The following is a 12,440-nucleotide window of genomic DNA, read 5'->3' as shown; positions in this document are numbered from 1 at the left end:
TTGCAGAGCCCCCGATGTGCCTAAACAGTAAAAAAGAAAAAGTGACATAATTTGGAAACTAGACCCCCAAGGAACTTAAGTAGATGTGCTGCCTTTTTTGAACTAATCTACTGTTTCCTGTAAATCTAAGTAAGCTAGTAGTGCATGGAGGTGTGGTACAATTTGAAACAATCTTTCATACACAGGCCAGGTTTTTCGGGGCAGGTGTCTCATTGATATATGGTGTCCTTGCATATTCCTCTTTTGTAACACACTCTGCACCCTTTTTTGCGGCTTTTCCTTTTCTTCCAGTTGGCGGGACCACCCCCAGGAAATGCTGACCCGGTACAATTACGAGCACCTTCAGTTCTGGAAGTACTGGGGCCCACTCCTTCCGGAGAGCCAAATATCAGGGCCTTAACCACTACCTCCTGGAACTGAAGGTACGACGTATTGGTGTGACGTGCACATCATGACAGCAGGAAAGCGTTGAGCATTGCCATTTGTACGATGTGCACGGCCAGCTTTTTGTACCACACCTTGGCCTTTCTCAATGCACTGTGTGGTTGCAGGAGTTGATCGAAGAGATCAACGCCCCCTCATGTTCGTACAGTGCTGAGGACGCTTCCATCACTGTGTATGGTAGTCAAGAGAAGGACATCCCTCTTGTCCTTGTACTTGACCACCAGCAGGTGGTCGCTATATTGGGCTCAGCTGCCACCCCTTCTGAGCACCTGCCCAAGTAGCGGTTTCGGGAGACCTCTGATTTTTGTAGACAGTACCGTAGGCTGCGGTAGCTCGCACAGAGAGGGATTTTAAGAGTGGGATGCTGGTATAAAAGTTATCGGAGTAGAGGTGATAACCTTTATGCAGCAGTGGGTGCACCAAATCCCACACAATTTTCCCCTCTCACTCCCAGGACAGGGGGACACTCAGGGGGTTCAATCCTGGTGTCCTTTCCTTGGTACACTCACAGGTTTAGAGTTTACAATGAGATACGCACACATTTTGTAGATTTTAACTCTGTACCTGGCCCTCTTGCTGGGAAGGTACTGATGATCCGAGCTTTCCCTTAAAATGAACTAAGGACTCATCCACGCAGATGTCTCTTTGGGGCACGTACACTTCAGCAAGCTTTTTGTTGAAGTGTTCGATGACTGACCGAACTTTGAAAAGACGGTCTAAGTTGGGGTAACCTCGTGGGGGACACTGTGCATTATCGGTATAATGCAGAAATTTGTGGATGGCCTCAAAACACGTCTGGGCCATGACCATTCGGAACACAGGAGTGGTGTATAAAACATCAACACTCCAATATTGCTGAAGTTCTGGCTTCTTCGGGATCCCCATGTGAAGGACCAGGGCCAAAAACTGCATCATTTCAACTGTGTCTACAGGAGACCAGTTAGAAAATGATGAACTGGGTTTTGTGCCAAAAATTGACAAGCATACAAATTTGTTTGCTCCACCATGAGTGAGTTCATTTTCCCCTTCACCATTGAAGTCTGATGAACTCCCTCTTCTGGTGAAGGAAGGTAGTGAGGCTGATTACAAAGCACCTGAGCAGAATGATGACTGGGTGACTGGAATTGCTGACTGGATATAAGGCAGTCGACGCCCTTCTGCCTTGCGGGTGATTTCTCTGAGGGATTCTTGGAGACCAGTCTGATTCCTGCTCCTCAAAAGCTAAGTTTTTCTGCTCTGCTTTTTGCATTTGTGTTTTGGTTTTGTTTTGCCTTGTTTTTCTGATTTCTGCCTTTCCCTGCTGGGTGAGCTGAATTCCTTTTTGCTCTGTCTTCAGAAAATACCTGAGTACTGATAGTCTTTTTGAAGCCTAGCGTCTTCAGGGCTTTTTTCCCTATCAGTCTGTTGGCTCTTGTTTTTGAGAGGGTTTTGGTGGATTGCAGACAGCAGCTTTTCTATCCTGTCCTATATAGTTAGCTTGGGCCCCATCATTTGCTCAGCCTATCTTTCTATCTGTGTGTTTTTTCATCTTGCTTCACCATCATATGTTGGGGGCTGCCTATTGCTTTGGGGTCTGCTCTGGGGCAGTTTAGATTTCCCTTTCTGTCTTTAGGCTATGTAGTTCTCCAGCTGTGATCGAGGGGTCTAGGGCACCGTAGGAACCCCCCACGGCTACTGCTAGTTGTTGTTAGGTTCAGTGGTCTGCAATCAGATAGCTGCCAACTTCTCTGGTTTTCTGGACTTAGCTAGTATTTCTGTTTTTGCCTCCTACCGTGACTCATTCATAACACATGAGTTTAATAAAATCCTCATAGAAATAGACTTTGAAAGTCTTTCTGAGAGGCTGGTGGTGTCAAACTTGATTTCTGATTCTGCCACAAAATCAGGAATCTGTGGCTCGTAGTTTTCAGTGGGCGAGGTCCATATGGGGTCCGCAATAGGGTGCGCTGGTTCATCTTCTGGAATTGCGGGCACTGCTTCATGTTTGTCCTGGGCAGTTCGGCAGGACCCGGAAGAGGAAGGATGAAGATGATGATACGGCGCCTGTGACCTGTCATTGGTGGGATCGATCACATCAATCCCACCAATCAGAGCTGGCCCTTGTGATGCCGGTGTTGCTAGGCACTGGCCTATGATCGGAGCTCACAGCTCCAATCCTAGGGCAGGTCACAGCGCGGTCACACTACAGCTGTGCCCTGTGATTGGCGCGATCGACTATTACATCAGCAGCTGCAGGCCATGCTAGGCCTGTCCTAGGATCGGTGCTATTACAGAGTCGATCCAGGCAGGTACCGGCAGGGCACAGCGTGGTAACACCGCTTGTGCACCCTGCGATTGGCGCGATCGATGTGATCGTCGATTGCGCCAATCTGAGGGGGTTTTGCCAGGCACCGGCCTAGGATAGAGTACATCGGTACTCGATCCTAGCCTGGAACCTCACTGTTTCAGCCAATGAGAGAGGCTGCGATTGGCTGTGCAGAATTAAACAGCCAATCGCAGCAATCGGGAGACCGGGTGGCCGGGGACACAGCCCGGGATGCCGACACCATGTTCCTACAGGTAAGATGGCGTCGGAAGTTTTAATGTGATTAACGCCACTTAAGTCGCAGTGTCGCATTAAAGGGCATGACGTACTATCCCGTCCATGGTCAGACAGGCCCAGGTCACATGGACTGGATAATACGTCTGATGTCAGAGAGGGGTTAATCAGGTTTTTCATTACTAGTAATTCTTATACATTTTTTGCAAGGTTTTTTTTCCCTAACCTTCTGTCACGGGGCAGAAGGGAAATAACGGGAGATGTGGAACCTGGGCCCCTGAACTGCCCCTCAGGCTAAGGAGGTGCCCTGACTTTCCTTAACTTGGGGGTACACTTGAAGGTAGTGAGGCCCAAGTCCCCGACCTGTCCCTATCTCCTGTTTAGCCCTGTGCTAAACCCCAACCCCCTCCCCAGGAGATGACAAGGAGAAAACTATACAACACCAAATAACACACGAAAGGAAATAACCCAACACCAAAGGGTTAAATCAACTACTAAAGTAACTTAGCTTTGCTCTGTTGCTATGCTCCCAGCAACAGAGTACGGCACCCGAATTCAGCTTTACCTGAAGCCATACACCAGAGCTCTGACTGAGCTCCAGCTTGGTCGGTCTCCCAAGAGCAAGTGTATAACCAACAGTGATTACCAGCACCTGAACTCCTTTTATAGGAAGGAGGGGGGAAGTCACCACCTGCATAAATAATTAAACACATGCAGTTTCCATGCTGTAACCCCAGTGGCCACTGGGGGCAAAAACGCATATTAACTCCGATGACCAAAAAGGAAAAAAGGTTTAGTAGATATGAGGAGATCCAGATCTGACAGATCCAAAAAATGGATCATGACACCTTCTCCCTGCAAATTTATTTTTTACACTTTTTTTCCCTCGGTTTTTCAAAAGCCGTAAAATAAAATTTTCCATTCACATCTGAATGATGGCTTTTTTTTTTTTTTTTTGCTTGACAAGTTGTAGGTTTTTAGTAACCGAAAGACCTTTCTGTTTTTTTTTTTTTTTCTCACCTTGTTATAGAATTCATGGCTGAGATTTAATTTAGATTGTGATCTGACTTTTGTGAAAACGATACCAAATGTATTTTAATTACTTTTGAAATAAATAAATATATATAAAAAATGTGTATGTATATTATACAGTACAGATCAAAAGTTTGGACACACCTCATTCAAGAGTTTTTTCTTTATTTTCATGACTATGAAAATTGTAGATTCACGCTGAAGGCATCAGAACTATGAATTATCACATGTGGAATTATATAATTAACAAAGTGTGAAACAACTGAAAATACTGTGTGTCTTATATTCAGCTGAGTGCACACGTACTTTTTTGTCCTGTGGATTTTTCCGCGCAGAATTGAAGAAATCCGCAGGTCGAATGAACTGCATTTTTCCTGCGGATTTCTTCCATTTTCAATGCGGTTTTCCCCCTGCGGATTTGGAGACTGGGGAGGTGGAAAACCGCACAAAAGAAGTGACATGCTGCAGATTTTGTACTGCAGGAAAACCGCGTGGAAAAATCCGCAGCGTCTGCACAGCGTTTTTTTTTTTTTTTCATTGATTTACATGCCACTGTAAATCACACTGCGAATCCGCAGCGTTTCTGCGCGGTAAAATCCGATGCGGATCCGCAGGAATTCTGCATCGTGTGCACACAGCCTTCTAGGTTCTTCAAAGTAGCCACCTTTTGCTTTGATTACTGCTTTGCACACTCTTGGCATTATCTGGATTACCTTCAAGAGGTAGTCACCAGAAATGGTCTTCCAACAGTCTTGAAGGAGTTCCCAGAGATGCTTAGCACTTGTTGGCCTTTTTGCCTTCACTCTGTGGTCCAGCTCACCCCAAACCATCTTGATTGGGTTCAGGTCTGGTGACTGTGGAGGCCAGGTCATCTGGCGTAGCACCCCATCACTGTCCTTCTTGGTCAAATAGCCCTTACACAGCCTGGAGGTGTGTTTGGTGTCATTGTCCTGTTGAAAAATAAATGATGGTCCAACTAAATGCAAACCGGATGGAATAGCATGCCGCTGCAAGATGCTCTGGTAGCCATGCTAGCTCAGTATGCCTTCAATTTTGAATAAATCCCCAACAGTGTCACCAGCAAAGCACCCCCACACCATCACACCTCCTCCATACTTCACGGTGGGAACCAGGAGTCCATCCGTTCACCTTTTCTGCATCGCACAAAGACATGGTGGTTGTAACAAAAGATCTCAAATTTGGACTCATCAGACCAAAGCACAGATTTCCACTGGTCTAATGTCCATTCCTTGTGTTCTTTAGCCCAAACAAGTCTCTTCTGCTTGTTGCCTGTCCTTAGCAGTGGGTTCCTAGCCGTTATTTTACCATGAAGGCCTGCTGCACAAAGTCTCCTCTTAACAGTTGTTGTAGAGATGTGCCTACTGCTAGAACTCTGTGGCATTGACCTGGTCTCTAATCTGAGCTGCTGTTAACCTGTGCTTTCTGAGGCTGGTGACTCGGATTAACTTATCCTTCGCAGCAGAGTCTTGGTCTTCCTTTCCTGGGGTGGTCCTCATGTGAGCCAGTTTCTTTGTAGCGCTTGATGGTTTTTGCCACTGCAATTGGGAACACTTTCAAAGTTTTCCCAATTCTTCGGACAGACTGACCTTCATTTCTTAAAGATATGATAGCCACTCGTTTTTATTTACTTAGCTGCTTTTTTCTTGCCATAATACAAATTCTAACAGTCTATTCAGTAGGACTATCAGCTGTGTATCCACCAGACTTCTGCACAACACAACTGATGGTCCCAACCCTATTTATAAGGCCGGAGTCACACTACAGCGAGATACGGCCGAGTCTCGCAGGTTAAAACCAAGCTCTGGCTCCGGCACTCCGTAGCGGAGCGTGCAGCTCCATGTATTGCTGTGCGGCTACACGCTCCACTCCGGAGTGCCGGCGCCAGAGCTTGGTTTTAACCTGCGAGACTCGGCCGTATCTTGCTGTGTGTGATCCCTGGCCTCAGGCAAGAAATCCCACTTATTAAACCTGACAGGGCACATCTGTGAAGTGAAAACCATTTTGGTGACTACCTCTTGAAGCTCATCAAGAGAATGCCAAGAGTGTGCAAAGCAGTAATCAAAGCAAAAGGTGGCTACTTTGAAGAACCCTAGAATATAAGACATATTTTCAGTTGTTTCACACTTTTTTGTTAATTATATAATTCCACATGTGTTAATCCATGGTTTTGATGCCTTCAGAGTGAATCTACAATTTTCATAGTCATGAAAATAAAGAACTCTTTGAGTGAGTGTGTCCAAACTTTTGGTGTGTGTGTATGTATATATGTATGTGTGTGTATGTATATATATATATATATATATATATATATATATATATATATATATAATAAAATCATGTCTATATTTTAAAAGTGTGTATATAAATTTTTTTTTTATTTATTTATTTTTTTTTTTGCTATAGCAAGCTTGAATCTGCAATCACTTATAGCTTTTCCTGAGGAGGAGGTCCCTATGACTTAAAATGTGTAGAAAATGTAATCTAGAAATCATATGAAAAAACCCTAAAAACGATACTTTATTATTAAAAGACCAAAGGTCACACCACAAAGTAAACAAAACAACAACGTGTCCATTAACATCCAAATACAAAAAACATGTAATGGGGGTTTCCTAGGAGTCCCTATTAACGTCTAATGCTCAATCCTTCCTTGCCGCGGAGGTTGGCACCCTAGGGGGAACGTTGTGGCGCCCCCGCTCAACGGTGGCTGTCCCTATGGACCCTGATGAACTCTGCAGCCGCTAAGGATCCCTTCCCCGATGCTAAAGGGACCCCTATCAATAGACAGAGATCAACTATAATAAGGAGGACCCTAATCCCCAAAAGGATTAAAAACAAAGGAACACATTAATGTACTGGCATCATGGTGACATGAGTCAAATAGATAAATTAGAGAAGATCCACAGCATATAGGGTATCCAATATCATTTAAATGAGGTTAGATCAAAATGGCACAAAAATGCAAACTCCACAAATGGTCAATCACTAAATAGCCAAAAATTTGCATGCATAGTGACGATGAACATACCACCTGACTAGAAATACGGTGCCAATAGATACATAATTCAAACACTCAGTGATCAATGCTGCAGATACTCATCATGTCATACGCCTTCTGCCATGTACGTGAAGCGCCTCGACGCGTTTCGCCCCATCTGGGCTCATCAGGAGGGCCGGTCTCAATAAAAATAGTGTCCTGATGTGGTATAGTGGATGTGCTGGCATGATAACCCTTATTTTATAGTTACCGCCACAGCGTTCGCCAGCTCCGGACGCTATGAAGGGACACACCCCCTTAACGCTACTGCGCATGTCCCGACTCAAAAACAGGACACTATTTTTATTGAGACCGGCCCTCCGCGGCAAGGAAGGATTGAGCATTAGACGTTAATAGGGACTCCTAGGAAACCCCCATTACATGTTTTTTGTATTTGGATGTTAATGGACACGTTGTTGTTTTGTTTTGTTCACTTTGTGGTGTGACCTTTGGTCTTTTAATAATAAAGTATCGTTTTTAGGGTTTTTTCATATGATTTCTTGGTTTGAGACCCTCTACATTTGATAGTGATTTTTGCTAGAAAATGTAATCTGCAACGTTTACCATACCCACATTTCTGGAATATTTGCCAGCAGTGCAGCGGTTAATCCGCTGTTCCAATCTTGATCACTCTCCAAGCCTAATATTCATTATACATGTGTCTTCTGGAGTAAAAGCCCTTTACAATTGTAGGTTTTAGCCCTGGAAAAGCATGTGTAAATATTAGAGTTCTGTCAGTGTTCGCCTTGTTGTGGCTGGTGGGCTCTCTTGAATTGTCCAATTGATGCGCCATGAACCTTCATTTTCTAAGTATATTCAATATATCAGTAATGTGGTTGAAATTCCATATATTCAATGTTTGCAGACATTTTGGCTCTATTATTCTGCTTTGTCCTGGTACTAGAGGTTCTCATAAAGATCTGATATAGCAGAATTCCCCTGTGGCCGCGTTTTCACTTGTGTAACTCCTCTTCCTTAATGCTTTGTTTTTAGTGATATTATGACATGAATTGTCCGAATATCTAACGACCATCTCTTATGTGCTTTTATGAACAGGTTATCGATATCTCTATGATATTGGCCGAAGCCATTCGCCGAACACACAATGGGGAGTCTGTTTCTTACCTGTTCAGCCATGTTCCTTTATAGCGTCTTCACTCGGCAGTGATTTGTGTTTTATGTAACCTCATGTACACCTGGCTGGGTGTAGTCCGCTGATTCTTCTCTCATCTCCATGCCTTTATATGCAAGGAGAGAAATGTGAAGTGTTGTTTCTGCTGAAGAGGCCCATTTATAAGGCGGGAGCATGAAGAATCATCGGTCATTTTATTTGTTGCGTATTTTAATGAACTTGGTTAATAATTGCCACTTTGTGCATGAAGACGACGATACAACTATTTGATGTTTGTTATTTAATAAAGCTGGCTGGATTTTCCCTGGCTGATCCCGGTGCTCATCAAGCATTTGTCTTTTTTTAGTGTACTTCTCCAGAAAAAGAGCGTTCAGTCCATATTCACTAATAAACTTTTAAAGGGAACCTGTTGTGCCCCCAAATGCTATTAACCTGTAGATATGGGGTAAATCTGGAAATTAATAGTGATACTACAATGCTGTCTGGCTGCCATACTGAAAACATGGCTAAAGGAGCAAATAAAAGCCGCCGGCTTTCAGTCATAGGGGCAATGCAGAGAGCCGCTTTAATCACCGCTTATGCAGTGCGAGGGGCAGCTGTAAGCACACCACAGCACTTTGACCTGCAGAGCAAGGTGTCAATGAAAATGCTGGGGTGTGCTTACAGCTGCCCCTCGCACCACTGAGCGGTGATTAAAGCGGATCTCTGCACCGCCCCTGTGACTGAAAGCCGGCGGCTTCTAGAAGAAATAGTCCATTTGCTCCCAGTAATTGCGCTTTAAGAAAGGCTGTTGGGCAGTTTTGTAGCGCTATTGACCTGCAAGTTAACCATATACAGTATATCTGCAGGTTAATGACATTGGGGGACATGACAGGATCCCTTTAAGTCCTTTGGGCAGGGTGATTTAAAGGGGATACAATGTTTACTAGGCATTGTTAGAGCGAAAATTGCCAAATGATGCTCTTGCGTTCATTTTTTTTTTTTTTTAATATTTCTTACAATAAAAAAGTGAAATATTTCCTACTATTGTTAGTCTATTTGTCTACATCCAGGTGCCACTCATTGTGTGGCGCCACATGGTCCATCGTGTAATCCATTTCTTGGCTGCTATGTATGGCAGTGACTGCTTTCTTTACAGCTCCTCTGTAGGAAAGGCAGCCGCAGTTACACTGTAGTATATCGGTTGGAGCTTCATATGCGGGTTTTCCCTATAAACTTGCAGTAAATTCGGTTGTAGAAACACAGTAAAACCACATTACTGTATCAATAAAGCCAAATACCAGACAGAAAAAGCAAGTCAATTGCAAACGTATTATGTTGTGTAGCAATGTGCTTCCTAACCTGAGAACAGTAAATGAAGAGCCACTTCTAGTCTTCTACACAAGCAAGATAAAGGAATGCTGGAATTCTTGTAGGCCATCTTCTCAGCCTTAGGCCAGGGTCACACTAGCAAAGAATACGGACGAGTGCTATGCGATAAAACATCACATAGCACTCGGACAAGTATTCATCTATGGGGCAGCTCCCATCAGCGTTTTCTTGGCCGTTTTCAACGTGCTAGTGAAATCGCAGCATGCTGCGATTGTCACCGACACTCGGCTGAGTCTCGGCGCTCTTGCACTCATGTAAGCATATGGGTGCGAGTGAGACAACGCACATCACTCGGATATTCCTCACCCACCATGTTATTTAAATTACTGGAATACATATAAGATAAAGACACCGCTCATGGCTCTGCCCGCCCTAAGTAATGGCTGACATTTGTGTTTATGGCTCTGCCTCTTGGCGGCAGCTCCGACTATACCCATTAAACACCAAGCCTTTGGCTGACTAATTACATACCCATCTTATTTATATTATGGGATTACATATAGAATAAGGCTCCAGGTAAACTCTTCCTCCCAACAATATCCACCATTATAAGCAAATGGTGGGTACATAGCATGACTGTAATGACAATGCAGCACCACCGGGGGAGACAGCAGGGCAGAATATAAAAAAAATAAAGGCTGCCATATATACAGGGGACAGGTGTATAGTGATCCAAACAGGTGTACAGCCATATATACTGGGATTCTGGAGTAAAGATACATCATGTATATACCAGGGTAGCACTAGAATTCTGGGGTACAACCATACATATAGAGGAAGTGCCAAATATACGGGGGTACACCCATATACTGGGGTACTGCTATAGCTCAGGGGTACAACATATATAGGGTGAGTGCCATATATGCCGTGGTATAGCCATATATACTGGGATACAGCTATAACTCGGGTACAACGTATATGTAAAGTGAATATATTCCCGGCAGAACTGGCATGGATAGGTAGGATCCGTATACACAGCATGATAAATATATAGCACTGGGCAGGATGCCAAACACAGGTACTACATAGGAGTAAAGTAATAGCGCCTCATCAGTAATGTTCGCTTCAGTAATCTGCAATTTTTTGTTCTCCAGCTATGACATAATGGCAGATCTCAAAACAATAATAATTGAAGGGGCGTCATAGGATACACCTAAGGCCTATATAAAACATAATGGACATAAAAAGTTATAGGTCATATTGAAGGGGATCACCACACAGTATAAAGATGTACGCAATAAAAATTGTGTCAAAACGCACAGAACAATAACATGTGAAAAACATTAAAAGGTCACACATGTGGCATGTAAAAACTAACAATTGAGCTCATAATAAAGCTGCAGCCTTCAACCTGTCACTCGTGAGCAATAATTTATACCTGTGCATATGAATATAAACGACACACCAACTGATATAAAAATATATAGATATTTAAAGGGAGGGTATGCGCTCGAGGAAATGGATATGCCCACAATCTTAAACAAATATCCCACAAGCTACACATCAATAGAACCCACCCAACACTGGAAAAGCACACAAAAAACACACGAACAGGTAAGCTTGCCCAAAAGATAAATAAGATGCCTGATGAAGCATGCACCACCATAAGCAAAATGGAGACTGGAGAGAGAGAGCACCTCAAATTTAAAAAAATACCCAAAAAAGCGGGGAACCCCTTTCAAAGGTCAAAAAGGCAAGCAGGCCATACTGAGAAAATCACAGGCCAGCCTAAGGTAAATACCAATATGTAGCAGGTGCAGAGATAACCAGTGGGGCTTACATGGAGGCATGTAAGCAGGTAAAGAATGAAGAAAATGCCCGACGCGAGTCACCACTCACTGTGGCTTCATCAATATGTAGGTGTTAAATTAATGGGTAAATTTGTTGAAAAAAAATTGCGTGGGCTCCTGTGGTATTTTCACCACCAGAGAGGGAAAGCCAGTGAGTGAGGGCTGATATTAATAGCCTAGGGAGGGGCCATGGTTATTGCCCCCCCCCCCCCCGGCTACAAACATCTGCCCCAGCCACCACAGAGAAGGCGCAACTATAAGATGCACCTTTTCTGGCACTTAGCCTCTCTATTCCCATTGCTTTTAGCGGTGGCTCGTGTTAATGTCACCCTTAACTAATCCTATAGTTAAGGGTTAAAAAACAGCCAGAAAAAATTATTTTAATGAAATAAAATGCTACACAGTTTTGCCATATTTATTAGACTCCTAATCCATGCGACGCCCTCAATCTCCTGAGGAAAAAAAAAAGCAAACAAATACTCCCTGTTCTGACGTAGTCCATTTAATAACGAGTGTCCCACGACGATCTCCCCTATAGAACAGTGACATCAGGTGATGTCACTGCTCTAAAGGGCCTCCCTTGATGCACTGACAGGACATAATGGCTTCTGCAGGGCATTACTGATGGTTACCTGAGTTCATCCTCTCACTTTACACAGCGTTGCTGGTGAGAGAACGAACTTAGGGTTAGGGGACCTCTCTCCCAGTGGCGGAGGGATACAACACGGAGGATTACCTCCACCTGTCAGTTCATCGCGGGAGCCCCTGTAGAGCTCTGACATCACGCGGTGTCAGTGTTCTACACGGGAGATCGTCTTGGGACACTCGTTATTAACTGGACTACGGTGGAAAGGTAATGTATAGGTTAACTTATTTATATTACAGGAGATCAAGGACTTCGAGGACTAGGTGATTGGTGAGTGTGTTACAGTGCCTACAAGTAGTATTCAACCCCCTGCAGATTTAGCAGGTTCGATAAGATGCAAATAAGTTAGAGCCTTCAAACTTCAAACAAGAGCAGGATTTATTAACAGATGCATAAATCTTAAACAAAAAATTATGTGGCTCAGTTAA

At 43.8% G+C, this 12,440-nt stretch overlaps 1 protein-coding gene across 1 annotated transcript in view; it reads left to right on the top strand.

Moving 5' to 3' along the window:
• The window catches only part of LOC141052675 (ribose-phosphate pyrophosphokinase 1), a 69,481-nt gene extending 60,948 nt beyond the window's left edge, over positions 1–8,533 (top strand). The window contains exon 7 of the mRNA XM_073549923.1: positions 8,130–8,533. Within this exon, the coding sequence (XP_073406024.1) occupies positions 8,130–8,222 (93 nt within the window). The 3' untranslated portion in view covers positions 8,223–8,533. The remainder of the gene's footprint in view (positions 1–8,129) is intronic.
• The last annotated feature ends 3,907 nt before the right edge of the window (positions 8,534–12,440 follow it).

This window comes from Dendrobates tinctorius, unplaced genomic scaffold (assembly GCF_039654945.1).
Source record: "Dendrobates tinctorius isolate UK_male_01 unplaced genomic scaffold, ASM3965494v1 ptg000162l, whole genome shotgun sequence".
NCBI classification, from domain to species: Eukaryota; Metazoa; Chordata; class Amphibia; order Anura; family Dendrobatidae; genus Dendrobates; species Dendrobates tinctorius.
The sequence above is the reverse complement of the archived record's forward strand: the minus strand, read 5'-3'. Positions and strand labels throughout refer to the sequence as shown.